The sequence below is a fragment of the Heloderma suspectum genome, chromosome 5 (genome assembly GCF_057233095.1).
Source record: "Heloderma suspectum isolate Gila_16-S chromosome 5, 16-S_ref, whole genome shotgun sequence".
NCBI classification, from domain to species: Eukaryota; Metazoa; Chordata; class Lepidosauria; order Squamata; family Helodermatidae; genus Heloderma; species Heloderma suspectum.
This window is the reverse complement of record NC_139462.1, coordinates 177,926,266-177,943,000: the sequence shown is the minus strand read 5'-3', so window position 1 is coordinate 177,943,000 and position 16,735 is coordinate 177,926,266. Positions and strand designations below refer to the sequence as shown.

The 16,735-nt window shown below is 42.5% G+C and overlaps 1 protein-coding gene across 2 annotated transcripts in view; it reads right to left on the bottom strand.

Moving 5' to 3' along the window:
* The window catches only part of JAZF1 (JAZF zinc finger 1), a 204,658-nt gene that overhangs the window by 13,458 nt on the left and 174,465 nt on the right, over positions 1 to 16,735 (bottom strand). For both annotated transcript variants that reach the window (XM_084858496.1, XM_084858497.1), the window contains one exon: positions 15,427 to 15,623. In XM_084858496.1, the coding sequence (XP_084714622.1) occupies positions 15,427 to 15,623 (197 nt within the window). The remainder of the gene's footprint in view (positions 1 to 15,426; positions 15,624 to 16,735) is intronic.

Below are 16,735 nucleotides of genomic sequence, written 5' to 3'. Positions count from 1 at the left end.
TTCATTTAGAGGCGGGTGGAACATTTCCACCACAGACAGGCAGTAAGTCACTGTGTCAGGTGTACAAACAAATGTCGATCTACCAGCTGGTACGTCTGTTGAGAAGCCCAGTTGTGGCACACTGAAGGGGAAGTTCATTTTTGCCAAGATACACATTTTTGGTCTCTGCTGCTTTTTTTTACAATAATACAAGAGGAAATGAACAAACACCTATTTGCCAAGTCAAACTCAACCCTCTCTGAATCAGACTTTTAAAACGCCTATTTGAAGAGAGACTTGCCCACTGACAAGTCAGGGTCCCGTTCAGTACCACCCTTAAGAACAGCCATTGCTTTTGGAACACAACATATTAATGGCTTCAATCATTTCTTGTACTGCTCACAAGGGACCAGAGCCAAGTAGGCTTCAAAGGAGTTCTAGCTCAGAAAAATCACAGATGTACTTCTCAAAATTAGATGTCTTACATTTTGGTGGAAGAGGGCATATGCTGATATAGAAGTACAAGTTCTAGTAAGGTGTTGTATAAATATATGCTCTCTGGCCACAATCCATATAGCTACTTGATCTCCTGCGCTAGTCAATTAAATATTTGACTCCCTACCACCTCACCCTTTTGAATGGCTGGCACCCATGCATGTCACAAACTGGTATTTGAAACACCCCCTTCAAAAGCAGTTTGCCATACAGCCAGGGAGTAAGCAGTTGGAGGAAAACAAGTCCAAAGCCCTTCTTGGCTCAAAAAACTAGTTTCAATGTCTTTTAGATCCTGGGCACCATTTAAAAATCAGCACTAGTTATATAACTAGTTATGTAAACTCTTCCTCCAGAGTTGTTCTGGCCACACTACTTCCTTTCCTCGAATCACTCTACACAAATTATTTTCCCTACTGGAGGATTCAAACTTTTTACTATTTCTTTCATGACAGTTAACTCCATTTTATCCCACACCTCTTTGTTTCATTTTGGAATTAATGGAACTTTTTTCCAAGTATGTGTGCCTACAATTGCAGTCTTACAGCGAGACTTAAATTTCCTGCAAACTCAAATGATCTCTCATAAAAACCAAGATTCACACTTTATCTTTGTGGCACATGTACATTCATTTTAAAAAAGTTTTATGAGAGTACTTTTTATTTTAAGACAACCAATATATGAATATTGTAACTGCTTCCTTGAAATAAAACGTGATAAATTAATTTTATGATGGCGATTTCTATGTAACACTAATTTATTGATCCACACACACACACACACACACACACACACATACATTCCTCACATTTATTTATTTGTTACAGATAATATATTTTCTTAAGAAAATATCAGATAGCAAGACATTCAATTTTACAGAGTGAAACAGTCTTCAGAAAGTTATTTTTGGGGCCTAGAGGAAAAATATTTTTCTGAAGCAGAGTCATGACTTCCACTCACTTGCATAACAGAAGGAGAATGCTACTATATCCAATACATATACATATGCACAGATTTTGCCCATATGTACCACAATTTTCTCTATGGAAGTAGTATAGTAATAGCAGAAAATACTAATTATGTGATGATCTATGTATTTGCAATATTTTTCTACCCCATTCACTTATCCCTGCCACAGGAGGTCTGGGATTTTCAGATCCTTTCTTCTAGGATACATCTCATTATGTGGGAACACCTTTATAAGGAAGTTTAACTTTGGGGGTGACTAGTGGATTAGTCACCACATGGGGATAATTTCATGCCAGAAATGATCCCTTTTTTGATTGTGATGGCTTGGACCTGAACTTGAAAACGTTATTGAAATGCTTTCTGTATCTTCTTACAATTCACCTGTTTAGCTTCCCTCAAAATCTGTATAAGCTGCCAGCTTTGTTCTCTAGACATGCTAAGAGGCCTTGCCACAGCCCAGGGTTGCATATCTGAAACCTGATATTTATAGACTCACAAAAGAAAACCCTGCTTTGTCTTGCAGTATTGCCAACATATGCCTGCGTTTTCTCAATCTACTACCACCACAGCACAGTTAATCTCTTAAGATTATGGCCAAATACATTTTCAGGTTGTTTTTCTTGCTGTCGATTCCACTTGTACTTGATATCAGTGCTGGCATCTCCTTTTTCTTTTTTTTTGGGGGGGGGACACAAATATTTGCCTTTAGTGAGCAGGAACAGCTTACTGGATCAAATACTTCATGATCCCTATTCAGAGCCACTGAAACTAGTTTTCAGATGTTTTTGCCTGTATGCCTAAGGGGTCGGACTCAAGATCTGCCTTCCATGAGAGGAAGGGCTCTTCCATAAGGGGAAGGGCTCTGCTTGCGGAAGAGCCCTCCACCCAACTTTTGGAGACCCCCTCCCAAACTATAGCCCACCCCATTCAGCAAGGTCTCCTGACTCTCTGTGTAACATTTTGAGGGGGCTGAAGGGGCTGCTGTGGGAATGAGGGGGTGGGGAAGTCCACTTCTGCCAGTGCAGTCAATCTAGCTTAAATCTGGATCCAACCAAGGACCATAAAGAGGACCCAACCCATAATTATCCCTCACTTGAAGTGCAAGGCTTAAAAACAAGAAAAGATCTAAACCTCTGCTTAGAAAAAGATAAGCATATTCAAGTGCTTGGGCAGGATCCGAAGAGTATCAACATGAGAACACAATTATCAACTTTTTCACCTGAGGAGGGCCAAGTGGACAAGTCTCATGAAATGTTCACCTTGAAAAACCTGGTACATAATGTATGTAGTTGTGGACATCTTATGCACAGTATATCCCACAGTGTTGGATGTATGAATATGGACATGATGCCTTGTATTACAGCTAGAGCTGCATCTAGACTTAGTTCAGGGTGGGATCACGTGAACACCATGTGGGAGGTAACACTCATGATGACAATTTATTTTCCCTATGGATATCATTGGGCTTGAGTCCTATAATTGGGCAATTAAGAGGCAACAAACTCCAACATGTGTGATAACTGGTAATGGATTTGCATTACATGTTGAAGTTATCACATACTAGCTGCGATACACACACACCACATTCCAGAGCGGTTTACAAAACTGAAATATCAAGAAATAATAAAATCCCATATGAACCAGTAGATGAAAACAGAGCACTGAGCAACAGATGCCTAGAAGACTTCAAAAGCCTGTGAGAATGGAGGGGGTTTTACCGGGCCACTAAAAGAAAGGAAAGCTGGCGCCAGATAAGTCTCCCTGGGAGAGGTGTCTTCAGACAAGACCACAGCTGAAAAGGCCTCCCTCTCTGGTTGTTACCTGCTTCACTAGGAGGTAAGAGAGAGAACAACCTTGGCTGCTGATCTGAGAGTGCAGGCAGGATGACAGAAGAATGCAAGAACATAAGGGCCATGTTGGATCAGACCAAGGGTCCATCTAGTCCAGCATTCTGTTCACACAATGGGCAACCAGCTGTTGATGGAAAACCCACAAGTGGGACATGAGTGCAACAGCACCTTCCTGCCCATGTTCCCCAGCAACTGGTGTACATAGGCATACTGCCTCTGATACTGGAGGTAGCACATAGCCATCAGGACTAGTAGCCATCGATAGCCTTCTCCTCCAGCTGTATTCTGTATCAAATGAAGCTCCTGGTCCATCTTTCAAAGGCAGCTCCACATATATCACATTACTTTAATCCAATCAAGAGGGTGGCAGGGCATGGGTAACTCTGGCCAAGCTATCCCTGTCCGGTAGAGGGCACAACTGGTGAACCAGCCAAAGTGAGTGAGAGTCACTCCATGCCACTGAGGCTATTCCAGCTGTCCCATCAACATTGTAAGGCGTGAATGCTTCCACAGCAAAAAAAAAGGGAAAGAAAATGTTATCCATCCCTTAGCTACAAGAGAGTGACCTAAAGGTCAGCAAAATAATACACTCTCTTCTAGTCAACATGAGTTTTATGACTTGCAATGGTGAGAAAGTAATAAAAAGAAACACTGATTTGGTATGGCTGAGGAGAAAACACATTATTTTTTAAAAGCACTTGTTAAGCAGAAGCACTTTGTGAAGGATACCTACATTTTAAATCTAATAGGCTATTAAGGGTTTCCCCTAATATCAGTGTCCAGCCAACACGTTAGGAGCAGCAGCACAGCAAGTGTTTCCTAACTGCAGAACACCACAACGCCTGCCCAGAACAGCCCAATCCTAACCTTATGCAATATGATGGAGGAACCTATTTGCTGCAAGGGAATTTATAGTGGGGTTGAAAACTAAACAATCCAGGTCAAGGCTGGCAGCAAATTTCAGAAATGTGCAGTCTGAAGTAAAAACTTGTTCCAGCTTGGAAATCCACGGCCCATTACAAGCTGGACCCAACCTCCCTCTAAGAACCCCCAAATAAGCCTTCTACTCCTGCCAGCCAACCCCACCGTGCCATTTGCCCTGGCTTTTGAAAGCAAACATTCACTTGTGAGAGGTGGGGGGGTCCTGTGGCAAAGAAGGTTGCTGGACATAAGAGAGGCCTTATAGACTTCATCCTTAAGGCCTGGATGTTCCCTGAGACTCCTCATGATGGTCATTTCCTGCCAGGGTAGTCAAAACACAGGCACACAATTCTAGAAACTATGGAGATGATCTCAGTCCCTTCCCTTCATACCTCTGTCTACTGCCCCCCCGCCCCATACACAAATGCTTCTGCCACACTTGTGACTCACAGGATTGTCTCTTAAATTCATTCCATTAAAAATATTCTTACACAGTATTATTGTATTTGAGTCAGTTTTGATCTTGCTACTGGAAGACAACATTCAATAGGTTGTGTGTGTGTGTGTGTAAAAGAGAGAGAGAGAGAGAGAGAGAAACACTAAAACATGAATATAAAGTCCTGATTCTGGAGAAAAGAAAACAGTCAACTGATACCAAGACATGTGTTCTTTACCGCTGGGTTTGATCTCAAAACATGCAGTCTGAATGATGCAGAGGTGCTAAAGCACATTGCTACAATTTTAGCACACAATGTGCTCTTGACATTTTATGGGCACAGTGCGCCTATAGTCTCAGGAAGCTGTTTTGCATTCTCATATAAAGTTTTCTACAAAAAAAGACCTTTCAGTAAGGCAAAGGCCTTTGCTTTTATACCCAATGCAGGAAAACCTTATCAACCTGAAACTGCAATACATTCCAAAGCAGCATTTCTACAGCTTCATTTGAACAAATGCAATCTCTTAGCCACTTGCAGCATAGACTTCCTGCTATTAAATAGCAATGTTTTACAGTGTAACTTCTTTGTTAAAAAGATAATTAAACTAAAAGAGCAAATAAATGTATAAATAAACCCAAACAGATCCTTCCCCACCAAAGGTTTATCCTGAAAATTAACTCAGACTTAATAAAATCTCCACCAGCAACAGACTTTTCTTTTTCTGGCTGGGGCACAGACAACAAGGTCAGCTATGCCACTAAAGAAAAAAATAAAAGTAGAATATTTTCCACTGTTGGTCATAGCAATGCTAATTGAACTCCAAAAAATATTTTAAAGCAAGGATGCAGAAGGTGCCTCTCAAGCCCTGTCTGGCAGCCCTTGAGACCCCCAGCTTCTGCCACTGCCAAAAAAAGGGGAGGGGAAGAAAAACTGCTTTAGGAACATGCTCCTGCTGTATGGTTGCTGCTGTAGTGTTCTTCGAGCATCCCTGGGATGTCCTAGGAGGCAGTGCTGGAAGGCTCCTGTTTGGAGCTTCTATCACAGGAACAATAGAGCCTGTTCTTAGAGTGTTCCCCCCCTTGTCTTTTTGGTGATTGGACTGGGTTGGCTGAAGCATGGAGGAGGCTTCAGCCTCAGCCCTGATCTTTATTCTACCTGTTCCCATGCCTGTCACAGGTGCCCCTGTTTTGTAGGGGCACCTGCAAGCTACCCATACATGTCAGCTTAGGTCTTTTGACACTGTGATATGGTATCTATGATTAATTACTGGTAATTTATCGCTTACTTGTATGTGCATTCAAGTGGGTAAACTCTTGTGTGAGAGTGAGAGAGCACATCTGAGTGGTATGTGCTGAATGTGAATATGTACATGTTTATCACCACCCCAGCAGACACCTGATGCAGGCCTCGGGTCCAAAAAGGTTGTGCGCCCGTTTTAAAAACACTCAAGAAATAATGAAAAACAGCTGGAACTATCGGGGGAAAATCTAAATACAAAAATCTAAATGTAAATCTAAATGCAAAAAAAAGCATTCACAATGGCTGCTATTTTGGGACTGGGTTCTTAGGTTAAAAATACAACCCCAAGACAGTATCGCAGTCCGAAGGACTCTTCTGATCCACACAATAGCCAGGGTGTTTATTCTTCTCTCTCTCTCTCTCTCTTTTTAAAAGAACAATATCAGGAAACAGGTTCATGCTTAAGATAAAGGATTACAATAAAAAAGCACCTTTGTAAATGAACGACAGCTTATAAAGTTACGAAGATACACTCAAGACCTGTTTTATAACAAAAGATTTAGACATGCTTTATGACTGTACAACAGCCATCCAGCCACTTACAGTAGAGACAATAAAATCTCTCTTGCACACTGCACTTCTCTGTGCTGCCTGGGATGTGGTTTGCATTTATTTTGGAGGTGGGGTTGAACAAAATCATAACTTTTTATTTATTTGAGGTTCCATGTTGGGTCACAGTGTTACGATTTTTAGACAAAGGGCATATCCTTGTTGTCCAAGGTCGCTTCCTTGTATAAAAAGGCATGGGGGTAGACCCTGTGCCTTCTGTAACATGACAAGCAAGCTAAAGCAATCAGTTCTTTTTGATATTCTTTTTGTTACTAAAATGTGCTATAACATCAATCAAGAATGGTGAAAGCTGCTTTGAACTAAAATTGACAAAAGATACTAATATATATGTGCAAATACAGTACATAAAGCTAAACCTCTTATATTGATATTACAGTGTTGTGTTGATGTGTACATTAAACTATACACTGATAAAACTCCTCTATAGGTATTGTGCTAATATGTATATTACATTATATATGTCTGATATTCTTACCTGCTGCATCAAGAGTAAACAGCTTGCACTAGACGAAATAATGGAAATTAGAGGAGGAGGAGGTGGTAGTGGTGGTGGTGATGGTGGTAGTAGAAGTAGTGGTAGTACTGGTCAGCAAAGGCAGAGACACCCTGTCCAGCACCTGGACAACACCTTTCATAAGATGGGCCACATCAGCAATTCTGCTGCATGGAGGTATATGCATGTTTGAAAGGCACATTAAGATGAAGGGCAATGTTTCTGTGGCTGCTTTGTAGAATGAAATCACAACGAGTGATGACTTTATGAGCTTGGTCTAGACAAGAGGGTTACTCTTTGGTAAAATGGCTCCTTGGGGAGGTTACTGTGAAAATTCCCATACAACTAATTACCAAGCCACTGGGGCTTGCTACTGAAAAAAGGATTTGGCTTTGAGAAAGGCAGTTACTGGAAGCCTGCAATGTAGCAACTCTTGTCATCATGGCCAGATTTTACTTCAGTGGCACAGCAAGGATACTGCGAATGAGGGAAAGGAAACAGCAATAAAGAGCAATAAAAAGGGCAGGATTAAATAAGAAAATGGCCTCAGGCACAGCAGATAAGAAGGGAAGGTTATGTACTTGTAATTGTTTGATGCAGTGCTTCCTCCGGCTCCCTTCCTACAAACTAGGATTTCATACAGCCGGCAGGGAGCCCACCTACCAGGCGGCAGGAAACCTAAAATCCCAGAATAACAGGAGGTTTACACAGAGCCAGGCTCCACACACATGTTGTCCATCAGTGTTTTAACAGATCAACAGAATTAGGTGAGATACATCAATGGTATTATGACCACACCAAAAAAATTAACAATAAATAAAACTAAAAAGTTAATTATATATGGAAAACACACAAAAGGATGGTCTATTCTCTCTCTCTCTGTACATTCTCTGTATTTTTCTCTGTGCCATTTTATGCTATGTCTCCTGCATAATTCTTAGATATGTTTAATTTATTTGAAGCCCATACAAAGTTGATGGCTAAGCATTTCCATTCATTTTACATCATATAAATATTTTCACGGGTGGAGAGCTCAATGACACGCAGCAGATATTAGATTACTTGGATACCCTCTGTCCATTCCAGTTCCTGGCACAGGGAGAAGAGAGGTTGGATCCAGGTTTAAACTGGATCAACTGTGCTGGTACAAGTGGATTTCTATGCCCCTCTTTCCCACTGCAGCCCTGCACCCCCCTGAAAATACTGCACGTTACTGCAGAATGGGGTGAGCTGGGTTTTAGGAAGGGAGGATCACAGAAAAATTAGGTGGAAGGACAGACGGCAGATCCTGGATCCAACCTGGAGTGCCTAGGTCTCTTCCCATGTTATTGTTCCAGAAACATGTGCACCCATATGATGTTTAAGATATATGCAGATATAACATAGCAGGAGTAGTTGATCCCTGTTTATCTCTGCTCCATCATGTCTTACAGAACTCTCTAAAATATTGTAAATGTTGGTAGTGGAGCTGGTAAAAATTATCATCAAGGTTATACAAAGGATAACAGCACCTTCCCAAGAGTGAAAAGGTCCATGGAAAAGTCCTTCTTTAGGAGATACTGATTATGCTGTGAAAGGAGATGTGTGAGCTTGACAGGTTGTTGCAGATGCATAGAGAATTAACAGTTGTGGCCTATGGCATACCAGTACCATAGTGTCTTGCCGTTTCTCCCTGTACTGCCTGTAAGAATTGTTCCTACTGTTTCTTACTGCTAAATAATTACACAGGATGAGCTATTGCTGTCATTTCAAAACCTCATTTGAAAGTGTATCTATGTTTATATAGACTAGGATCCGGAAAAGCACAGCTGCTTATGGTTGTGCATGGGAGGTTTTAAGCTCCCTCATCAAATGGCAACCCCCCGCACCCCAAAAAACCCTCCTAGGGCACCCATAAGGTATAAGGGACTGCTGTTAGAAAGAAAATTTGCCCCTCCCATACAGGTGTGTGGAACTGCCTTCCATTTGCCCACAAGATATATATGTAGTGTGTGTATAATGGATCTCACCCACAGATGTTTATCAGCAGGAATCCCTAAATGCAGGGCAGCAAATGGCAGACACGCAACAATGTATGTTTTGATAATTAAGAACACCTAGTATATATTTGAAAATAATTAAACATTTATCAAATAGTTTAATAAAATTTGTGGCAGTTAAAGTCTTACTCGCAAAACTGCACATCCAGACACTGCAAGATACATGAAATTTGTCCCCCAAATAAAAATACCTGAGGTTGACCTGTAATTTTACACATTTAGATGGTGCAAAGGGGCTGGTGGAAGTGGACTTCACTGCCCCCTCCCTACAGCAGACCCTCCATCCCCCTGAAAATGCTACAGAGGATCAGGAGGCCCTGCTGAATGGAGTGATCTGGTGGAGCCCTTCTGTCAACCAAGGGCAGATACTGGATCCAACCCATGAAATGCCATTTGCTGAAATGCAGGGGGTGGGGGTGGGGAGTCAACAGTTCCGCAGGGCTAGCGCAAGTCCCTTCTACATGGCCTGAGCAGCTCTTTGTATCCTAGCCTGTAGGCCTACACATTCAGATGATGGAGTGGCATTATAAGGGGAGAACCACCTTGTCAACAAATGTGTAGCTTGTTTCTGGCACACTCCTATTCAATTATGCTGAATCAATATGCTGGATCAAGGCAGATCACCTTCCAAGAAAACAGCTCCACTGGAAATTAATTTAAATGACATGAAACGTGCAAGATAAGCATTGCATTCTTGAGCAGAAGATACAGAGCCAGAAGAGGTTGTAATTTACTTTAGAGCCTCTGCATATGGTAATATGAAGGGTCTTCAGTGTTTTTCGTTTTAACAGAAGTTTAGGAATGAAATCTTAATGAATACAAGTATTAGCCTACATGCAAGCCTTAGGTTTTTTTGGGGGGGGGGTTGCATTTCTATATTTTATTTTTCAAATTTATAACAGCTCAGCCAACGTGTCCATACTTTCAACATGAGTTGGGGTGACACACAACAGAGGAGCCTAGTCTACAAGGAATGTTCTGTGGTTTTCATTCGAAACTAGAAGTTATGATGCCAGTATGTTGCACATACATTGACTAAGTGCCTGTTTATTTTCAAAAGAATTCAAAAGAACTTTGACTAATATATGCAATCAGTTTATTTGTTTAGAGTAGCCAAATAATAGGCAAGCAGGAGCTTCTGCTAGCGTGACTGAGGAGCATAGCTTCATGAACATGCAAAATGTTTTTGCTCTCTCCCCAGCTCTAAGCTGAACTTTGTGAATTTGCACTTTGCTATTTGGCACACTCCATAACTCACCTGTGCATGTGGCACCCAGCCCAGCTCTATGCAAAGATTTAGTAGAAGAACTCTTTAATGAAGCCTCCTATTACTACTCTCTTATTACTAGTACAAATTGTTTTGTAGGAGAGCACCTCATTTAGTGAGCTAGCTAAAATTAAAAATAAACACTTCTCTGAGAAAATTAACATAGGGAGTTTGTCAGAGTTTCTTTGGTTCTTTTTTCTTTTTAAAAAGTAGGTGCCCAAAGTGCCTTAAATAAGATTTCTGAAAATCCAATAAGGCAGGACACTAACAAGGTCTCAAGCATTCTGGTTTTGGTTGAGCAAAGGACATGTGTTTATGCTTATTTTAAGCACTTTATTTATGACACAAATGATTGGGATTGGTTTGCAAGGGGAAATAAATAATAACGTGTGCCAACAGAATAGAAGTCCTGGTCTTATTTATTTTACCTTTATAGCCACTTGGTTCTCAAAGGTCAAGGCACAGATAACATTTCCTTGATTCATACAGCCCTCTGTGGTAAGTCCCCAGGCTTCCCCAGGTGAGGATCTGAGACTGAAACATAGCAACTTGGCCAATGTCCCTCTGAATAAACCCATGTCTTCACAAGGCACACATCTAAAGATCCAGATCCATGCATTGCTTGTTCTTCAATTGCCCTTGGAATTGACCAAAACTACTATATACTGGCTTACATTTTCAGCCACTGAAAACCAGACCAAAGGAGGAAATCCAAAGATGCCACTAAAAGGCATTTCCAAAATATATGGTCTGAATTTAGAAGGTCTCTAGGAGTACATTTCATAAATGCAAATATCTTTTTCCTGGGCAAGTAAGTGGTGGCCATGCAACTCCAGGCACTTTTGGATGTGGGTCTATTTCAGTCTGTTTTCAGACTTGGTTTGGGCACAGAAGCTGCCTTGGTTTGGTTACTCTGATAGATAACCTATGTTGGGAGAAGGGCAACCCTGCTAATTACCCTGTATCTCTTGGCAGCTTTTTCATACCACTGAAGATAGTATATCCAGCCTTCTGAATAGGCTGCTGGGTTGGGATTGGGGGCATGGTATTTCCATATCTCCCTGGAGGTCTGATTCCAGAAGTGGTTCGGGGGGGGGCACTCTTTGAATCACGTTTTCCACGGATTGGAATGATGCTGATGAGACACAACTCTGTTTTTCTTTTACATATGATTCAAGTGCGGCAATGAAGCCCTAAATCGGTGTGTAAGATCAGTAATGGATAACGGTCAATAAATGGAAGCCCAGTCCTGACAAAATGGAGGTATTGTTGATGGGTTCATATGCTCAGGGTGATAGATGTCTAACCTGTTCTGGATGGGGCTGCACTCTCACTAAAGCAGGGATGGGGAACGTGTGGTCCTCAAGATGTTGCTGGACTGCAGCTCCCATCATCCCTCACCATTGACTGTGCTGGCTAGGACTGATGGGAGCTGAGATCCAACAACAACTGGAGGATCTCACCTTGCCTGCCACTGTACTAATGGATTAGGTTCATAGATAGGGGTGCTCATAGCTCCAGCTCTATTACTGGAGGCCCAGGTAGCATAAGTGGCATCACCAGCTCAGGCACCTCCTGGACAGAGCAGCCTGAGTTATTCATGCTCAGGTAACCTATGATCAGACTACTGTATGGGGGGCTGCCTTTGAAGACTACTAAGAAACTGCCATTAGGCTGCTGACTAGGGCCAGTCTTTGGGAACGTATCTTGCTAGTGCTTAAAGGACTGTGTTCCTTTATTTATTTATTGCATTTATATCCCACCTTTTTTCTCTTGCAAGGAACCCAATGTGGCTTACATTATCCTCCTCTTTCTCCCCATTTTATCCTCACAACAACAACACCCCTGTGAGGTAGGTTGGGCTGAGAGTCTGTGACTGGCCCAAAGTCACCCAGTGAGCTTCTATGGCTGAGTGGGGACTAGAACCCAGATCTCCTGGTTCCCAGTCCAACACTCTCACCACTACACCACGCTAGCTCTCCTTCCCAACCCATTTGTAAAAACAATTCAAAGTGCTAGTGCTTTCCTTTAAAGCCCTACACAACCTGGGAAGTAGTTTCCTGAAGGACCTCCTGCTCCTTCATCCATCTACCTGAAATCATCTTTAAAGGCTTTCCTCCAGTTGCCCTTGCTGATTAAATAAATGGTGGTGGCAACCAGAGAAAAGGCCTTCTCAGTAATGGTGCGCATCTGTGGAATGCTCTGCCAAAAGAGGCTCACCTGGCACCTATTTTGATCGCATTCCGGCACCAGGTGAAGACCTTGGTTACTTTTCAAGATTTTTAAATAACTGACAAGACTGTTTTAAGGCTGATATTTTTCATCTGCTGTTTTAACTCCTGTTTTAGTGCTCTTCTCAGAATGTGTTATTGTTATCCTTGCTTTTACTGCTTTTAAGTCTGTTAGCTGTCTTGGAAATATTTATATTGAGTTGGATCCAGATTTACGCTGGATTGGCTGTGTTAATGGAAGTGGACTTCCTTGCCCCCTCCTTTCCATGGCAGCCCCTTTAGCCCCCTGAAAATGCTACAGAGAAAGAACCTGCTGAACTGTGGTGTGGGGGGAGGGGGAGTTCCCAAAAAGAGGCAGAACGGCCTTCTGAGAGTTCCTCTTGCTGAAGGAAGATCCTTGGATCCAACCCATTGGAAGGTGGGGGACATATTCATAAAATAAATGTGAAATGTGAAATGAGACATGAGAACCTCATTGTGCCCTCATTGCATTATCAAAAAGGTGCTCTCCAGTGGGTATATGGTTATATCAGCCCCTTTTGCAACTAGGGCTCAAGCCATTTAACACTTTATAGGTCTGAAACGGCGCCACAGAGGTCTGCACAATTTTAAATTTTTAAAAGGGGGCCATCACAGAAATTTGACTCCACATCTCCTTTTCATGTTGGGTTTTATGTGTGGACAGTGGACACCCAATATATTTGTATTCTTTCAAATGCTTCTCAGATTCTACAAAGTGTTATTATTTAGTCCTTTAGGGAGCAATCCTATGGCCGCTAGACAGTGGCTAGACAGCCATAGGATATGCTGTTTTCTGGGAACTGACCTTGGAGCCCATGCTCCGAGTTCGATTCCTGGAAAACTGACTTCCCCCCACGTCCGTGCTGCCTCGGAGGCAGCGCAGAGAAGCCCTGTCCTCCGTGCTCAGAAGAGAAGCATGGAGTGGCTGAAAAGGGGCGGGGCTGGGGGCGTTCCGGGGCAGGAAGAGCGGATCTGCCTGTACAGCAGCCTCCTCTCCCGCTTGGCTCCCCATGGTTAGACAGCAGAAAACGGCTGTCTAGCAGTAAAAGCAGGGCAGGAGAGGCACGGAGGGAATGATTTCCCTCCCCCTCGTGCTTCTCATGCCTTGCTTTGGATAGGTGGTCGCCTCCGAGTTCGGAGGCAGTCGCCTATCTAGATAGTATTGCGCCCTTAATCAAGTCACCTACTTTTATTAGCATTTTACATAATGTCAGCTTTCCTTATTATGTCAAAATTCATTATAAAGTCATGACTTGTGAAGCAGAGATAAAGGTTTGCAGTCCTAAGCATATTTTCAAATGCACACATAAAGTACAGGCTGCTATGCAACAGCAACACCTCAGAATGGAATCTTGTAGTTTCATTTTATATCATCTAATACATAGCACTCTGCATTTTTTTCATGGTCACCTGATTCAATCAAGGTACAGCTTTTGACTGCTTTTTAAAAATCCTTATTCAATGAACATTGGTTCTCCTCAACTACTGGGGCATTCTATGCCTTTGGTAGAGAACAGTGGTTGCTCAACATCCTGTCTTACAAGTTCACAAGATGTTGATAAAGCCAATAGCAACAAGGTACTGGGCTCTTGGCGTAAGCCTAGAGCTACCAATTAAAAGACAGTAGGTTGCATCCAGATTTAATCATGCTTAGAGTACACGCATTAAAATCAATGGCTAACAAGTCATGGCTAACAAGTACCATTGATTTAAATGCATCTTCTCTAAGTATGACTAAATTGACTAAACCCATTGTAGAGCTATTCTGTCTTTCCCTCAATAACAGATTTTCTGTGGTAAGAAAAAAAAGATGCAAGAAGTGGTGGGAAAACATGGGAGGCTTACAAATGGAAGAGGTTGTCATCTGGACCCCCATTAGATTCCATGAACGAGGCAGGCCAATTGAACAATGAAACTCTTATCTGAAAGCACCAAGGATTCATAATAAAGAAAGTATCCTCTCATTTCACAGTCACACAACCCTGAACAGGTATCTGGGGGAAGTACTGAAAGGGATGAGGACTAACAAACTGAAACTTAATCCAGATCAGACAGAAGCACTGTGGGTTGGGAAATCCACTAATCTGGATGGTGGTTTCAATCTGACTGTGGATGGGGGTCACACTCCCCCTGAAGGACCAGGTATGCAGTCTGGGATTTCTCCTGGACTCAGCACTGTCTATGAAAGTGCAGGAGGCATCAGCTGCCAGGAGTGCTTTTTACCAGCTTAGGCTGGTTTGGCAGCTATGGCCTCATCTTGAGAAAGCTGACCAAGCCACAGTGACACATACCTTGGTTACACCCAGGTTAGATAACTGTAATGTGCTCTACGTGGGGCTGCCCTTGAACATTATTTGGAAATCGCAACTGCTACAGAATGTCTGTGGGAGCTAGGTGTTTGGATGATATTATTGTTATTCTTATTGTTTACACTGGCTGCCTGTTAGTTTCCGGGCCAATTTCAGGTACTGGTATTGGGCTTTAAAGTGGCTTGGGACCATGTTATCTGAAGGACCACCTACATCTGCCTAAGTATTAAAATCAGCGTCAGGGACCTACTTTCTAGCCCACGAGCAATAATAATGTTCAACACCCATTTCATTCACTAGTCTGTTCAAACATTATGCTTTTTCAGATCCAACACTTCCCCTTTTTGCTCCATTTCTCTCTCTCTTTATTGTGTTTCACAGTAAATGGACTGACAAAAAATAGATTAGGAACTAAAAAAAACAGGTCAACTTTGGCTCACAACAGAGTCTGCCACACTGCATATGAGATGTATTTCCCAAGAGAAAATGAGATGCAAAAGAAGTTGCCCTGTTTACTAGAATATCTTTACTGAAACCATTTCATCTTACCTGTAGGTGTGCTACTACGAAATGAAGAGGAAGGGGTGATGGGTGGCGTGACTGGTGGAGTAAGGCTTCCACTGCTGTGGCGGGGAGGAGTAGATACATTCCCACGGGACACTGAGCTTGATAAAGTCAAGGAGAGTTTTGGCTGAATTTTTTTCTTCAGAGATTCTTGTTCTCGTCGAGCAGCATCAGTCATAAACCTGGAATGATGGTAACACCAATTATAAGAGAAAAATATTGTGAAACAGTGGCATTGAACAAACATTCAGTACAAACATTTTGTGCCACTCCTCATTCTGGCCTCCAGAAGTTGTTCCTGGTGAATCAAAGATGGCCAGATAATGACATGGTTCAGAACTAAGAAGCCACACAGCTGATTGTCACATCAGTCTGGAATAATAAGGGACTAAAAAGTGGAGGAATGTTTGATATTTAGCTCAAATCAGTAAGTGAAATTAATTTCAGTCGTCTACTCCACTCCCTAGCTCATTAATCTACAGACACACCCTACTTCCAATTCTCCATTGCTGCCTACCGCCATGCTGTCCACAACAGCATATATCATCTCCTGTACCTCAGGGCCCACACTCACCTGTGACCTTCCTCCCCCTTGGCTTTTCATTTCCTCAGTTCTGAGTCGCTTCCAGCTTCCCCTCCTCAGGTTTGTGCTTCTTTCTTTCTTACTTCCCTCTAGTCCCTGTCTGTCCTTTCTCTGCCATCCTTCCTCTAGCTGTCTTCCAACTCAGCCCAGTCCTCAGACCTAGAGCATCTCTACGCCAGCCTAAAATCCCGCATTTAAAATGGAGCTTTCTGCTTCCGCCTTAAATGCAGGATCACAACGGACTCCCTTTACACATGCTTCCGTTCCCCCCTCCTTCTCCCCCTTATCTGAGTCTTCCATATGTTTCATTGATCTCGCTCCTCTTCTTGCGGTTTTTCCTTTTTCATGGAGGGAACTCAAGCAGAACACAAGCGGGGTAATTTGATAGCTCATTGTCTTCAATCTATTTAAAAATGGAATAAAGGTCATGTAGTGCAGAAGGCGCCTTGGAGGTTCACAGTGTCATCTAAAGGGCCCACAAACTTCCATGAGTGACCAATCTCAGTAGCAGGACAAAAGCTCTGTGTGAAGAAGCCCCTATTCTACCTTGTCCAGCCCTGGCTCTTCCTGCTCAAAGCACAGATCTTCAACTGCCCTTAGACCTGGGATACAGAATCTCTTTCAGGTCGACAGCCAAATTACATTTCAGAGAAACTCTTAGGTAGAACGTTTCAGGGCCAAAGGCAAAAGGGCTGAGGCCCAAATCCCAAA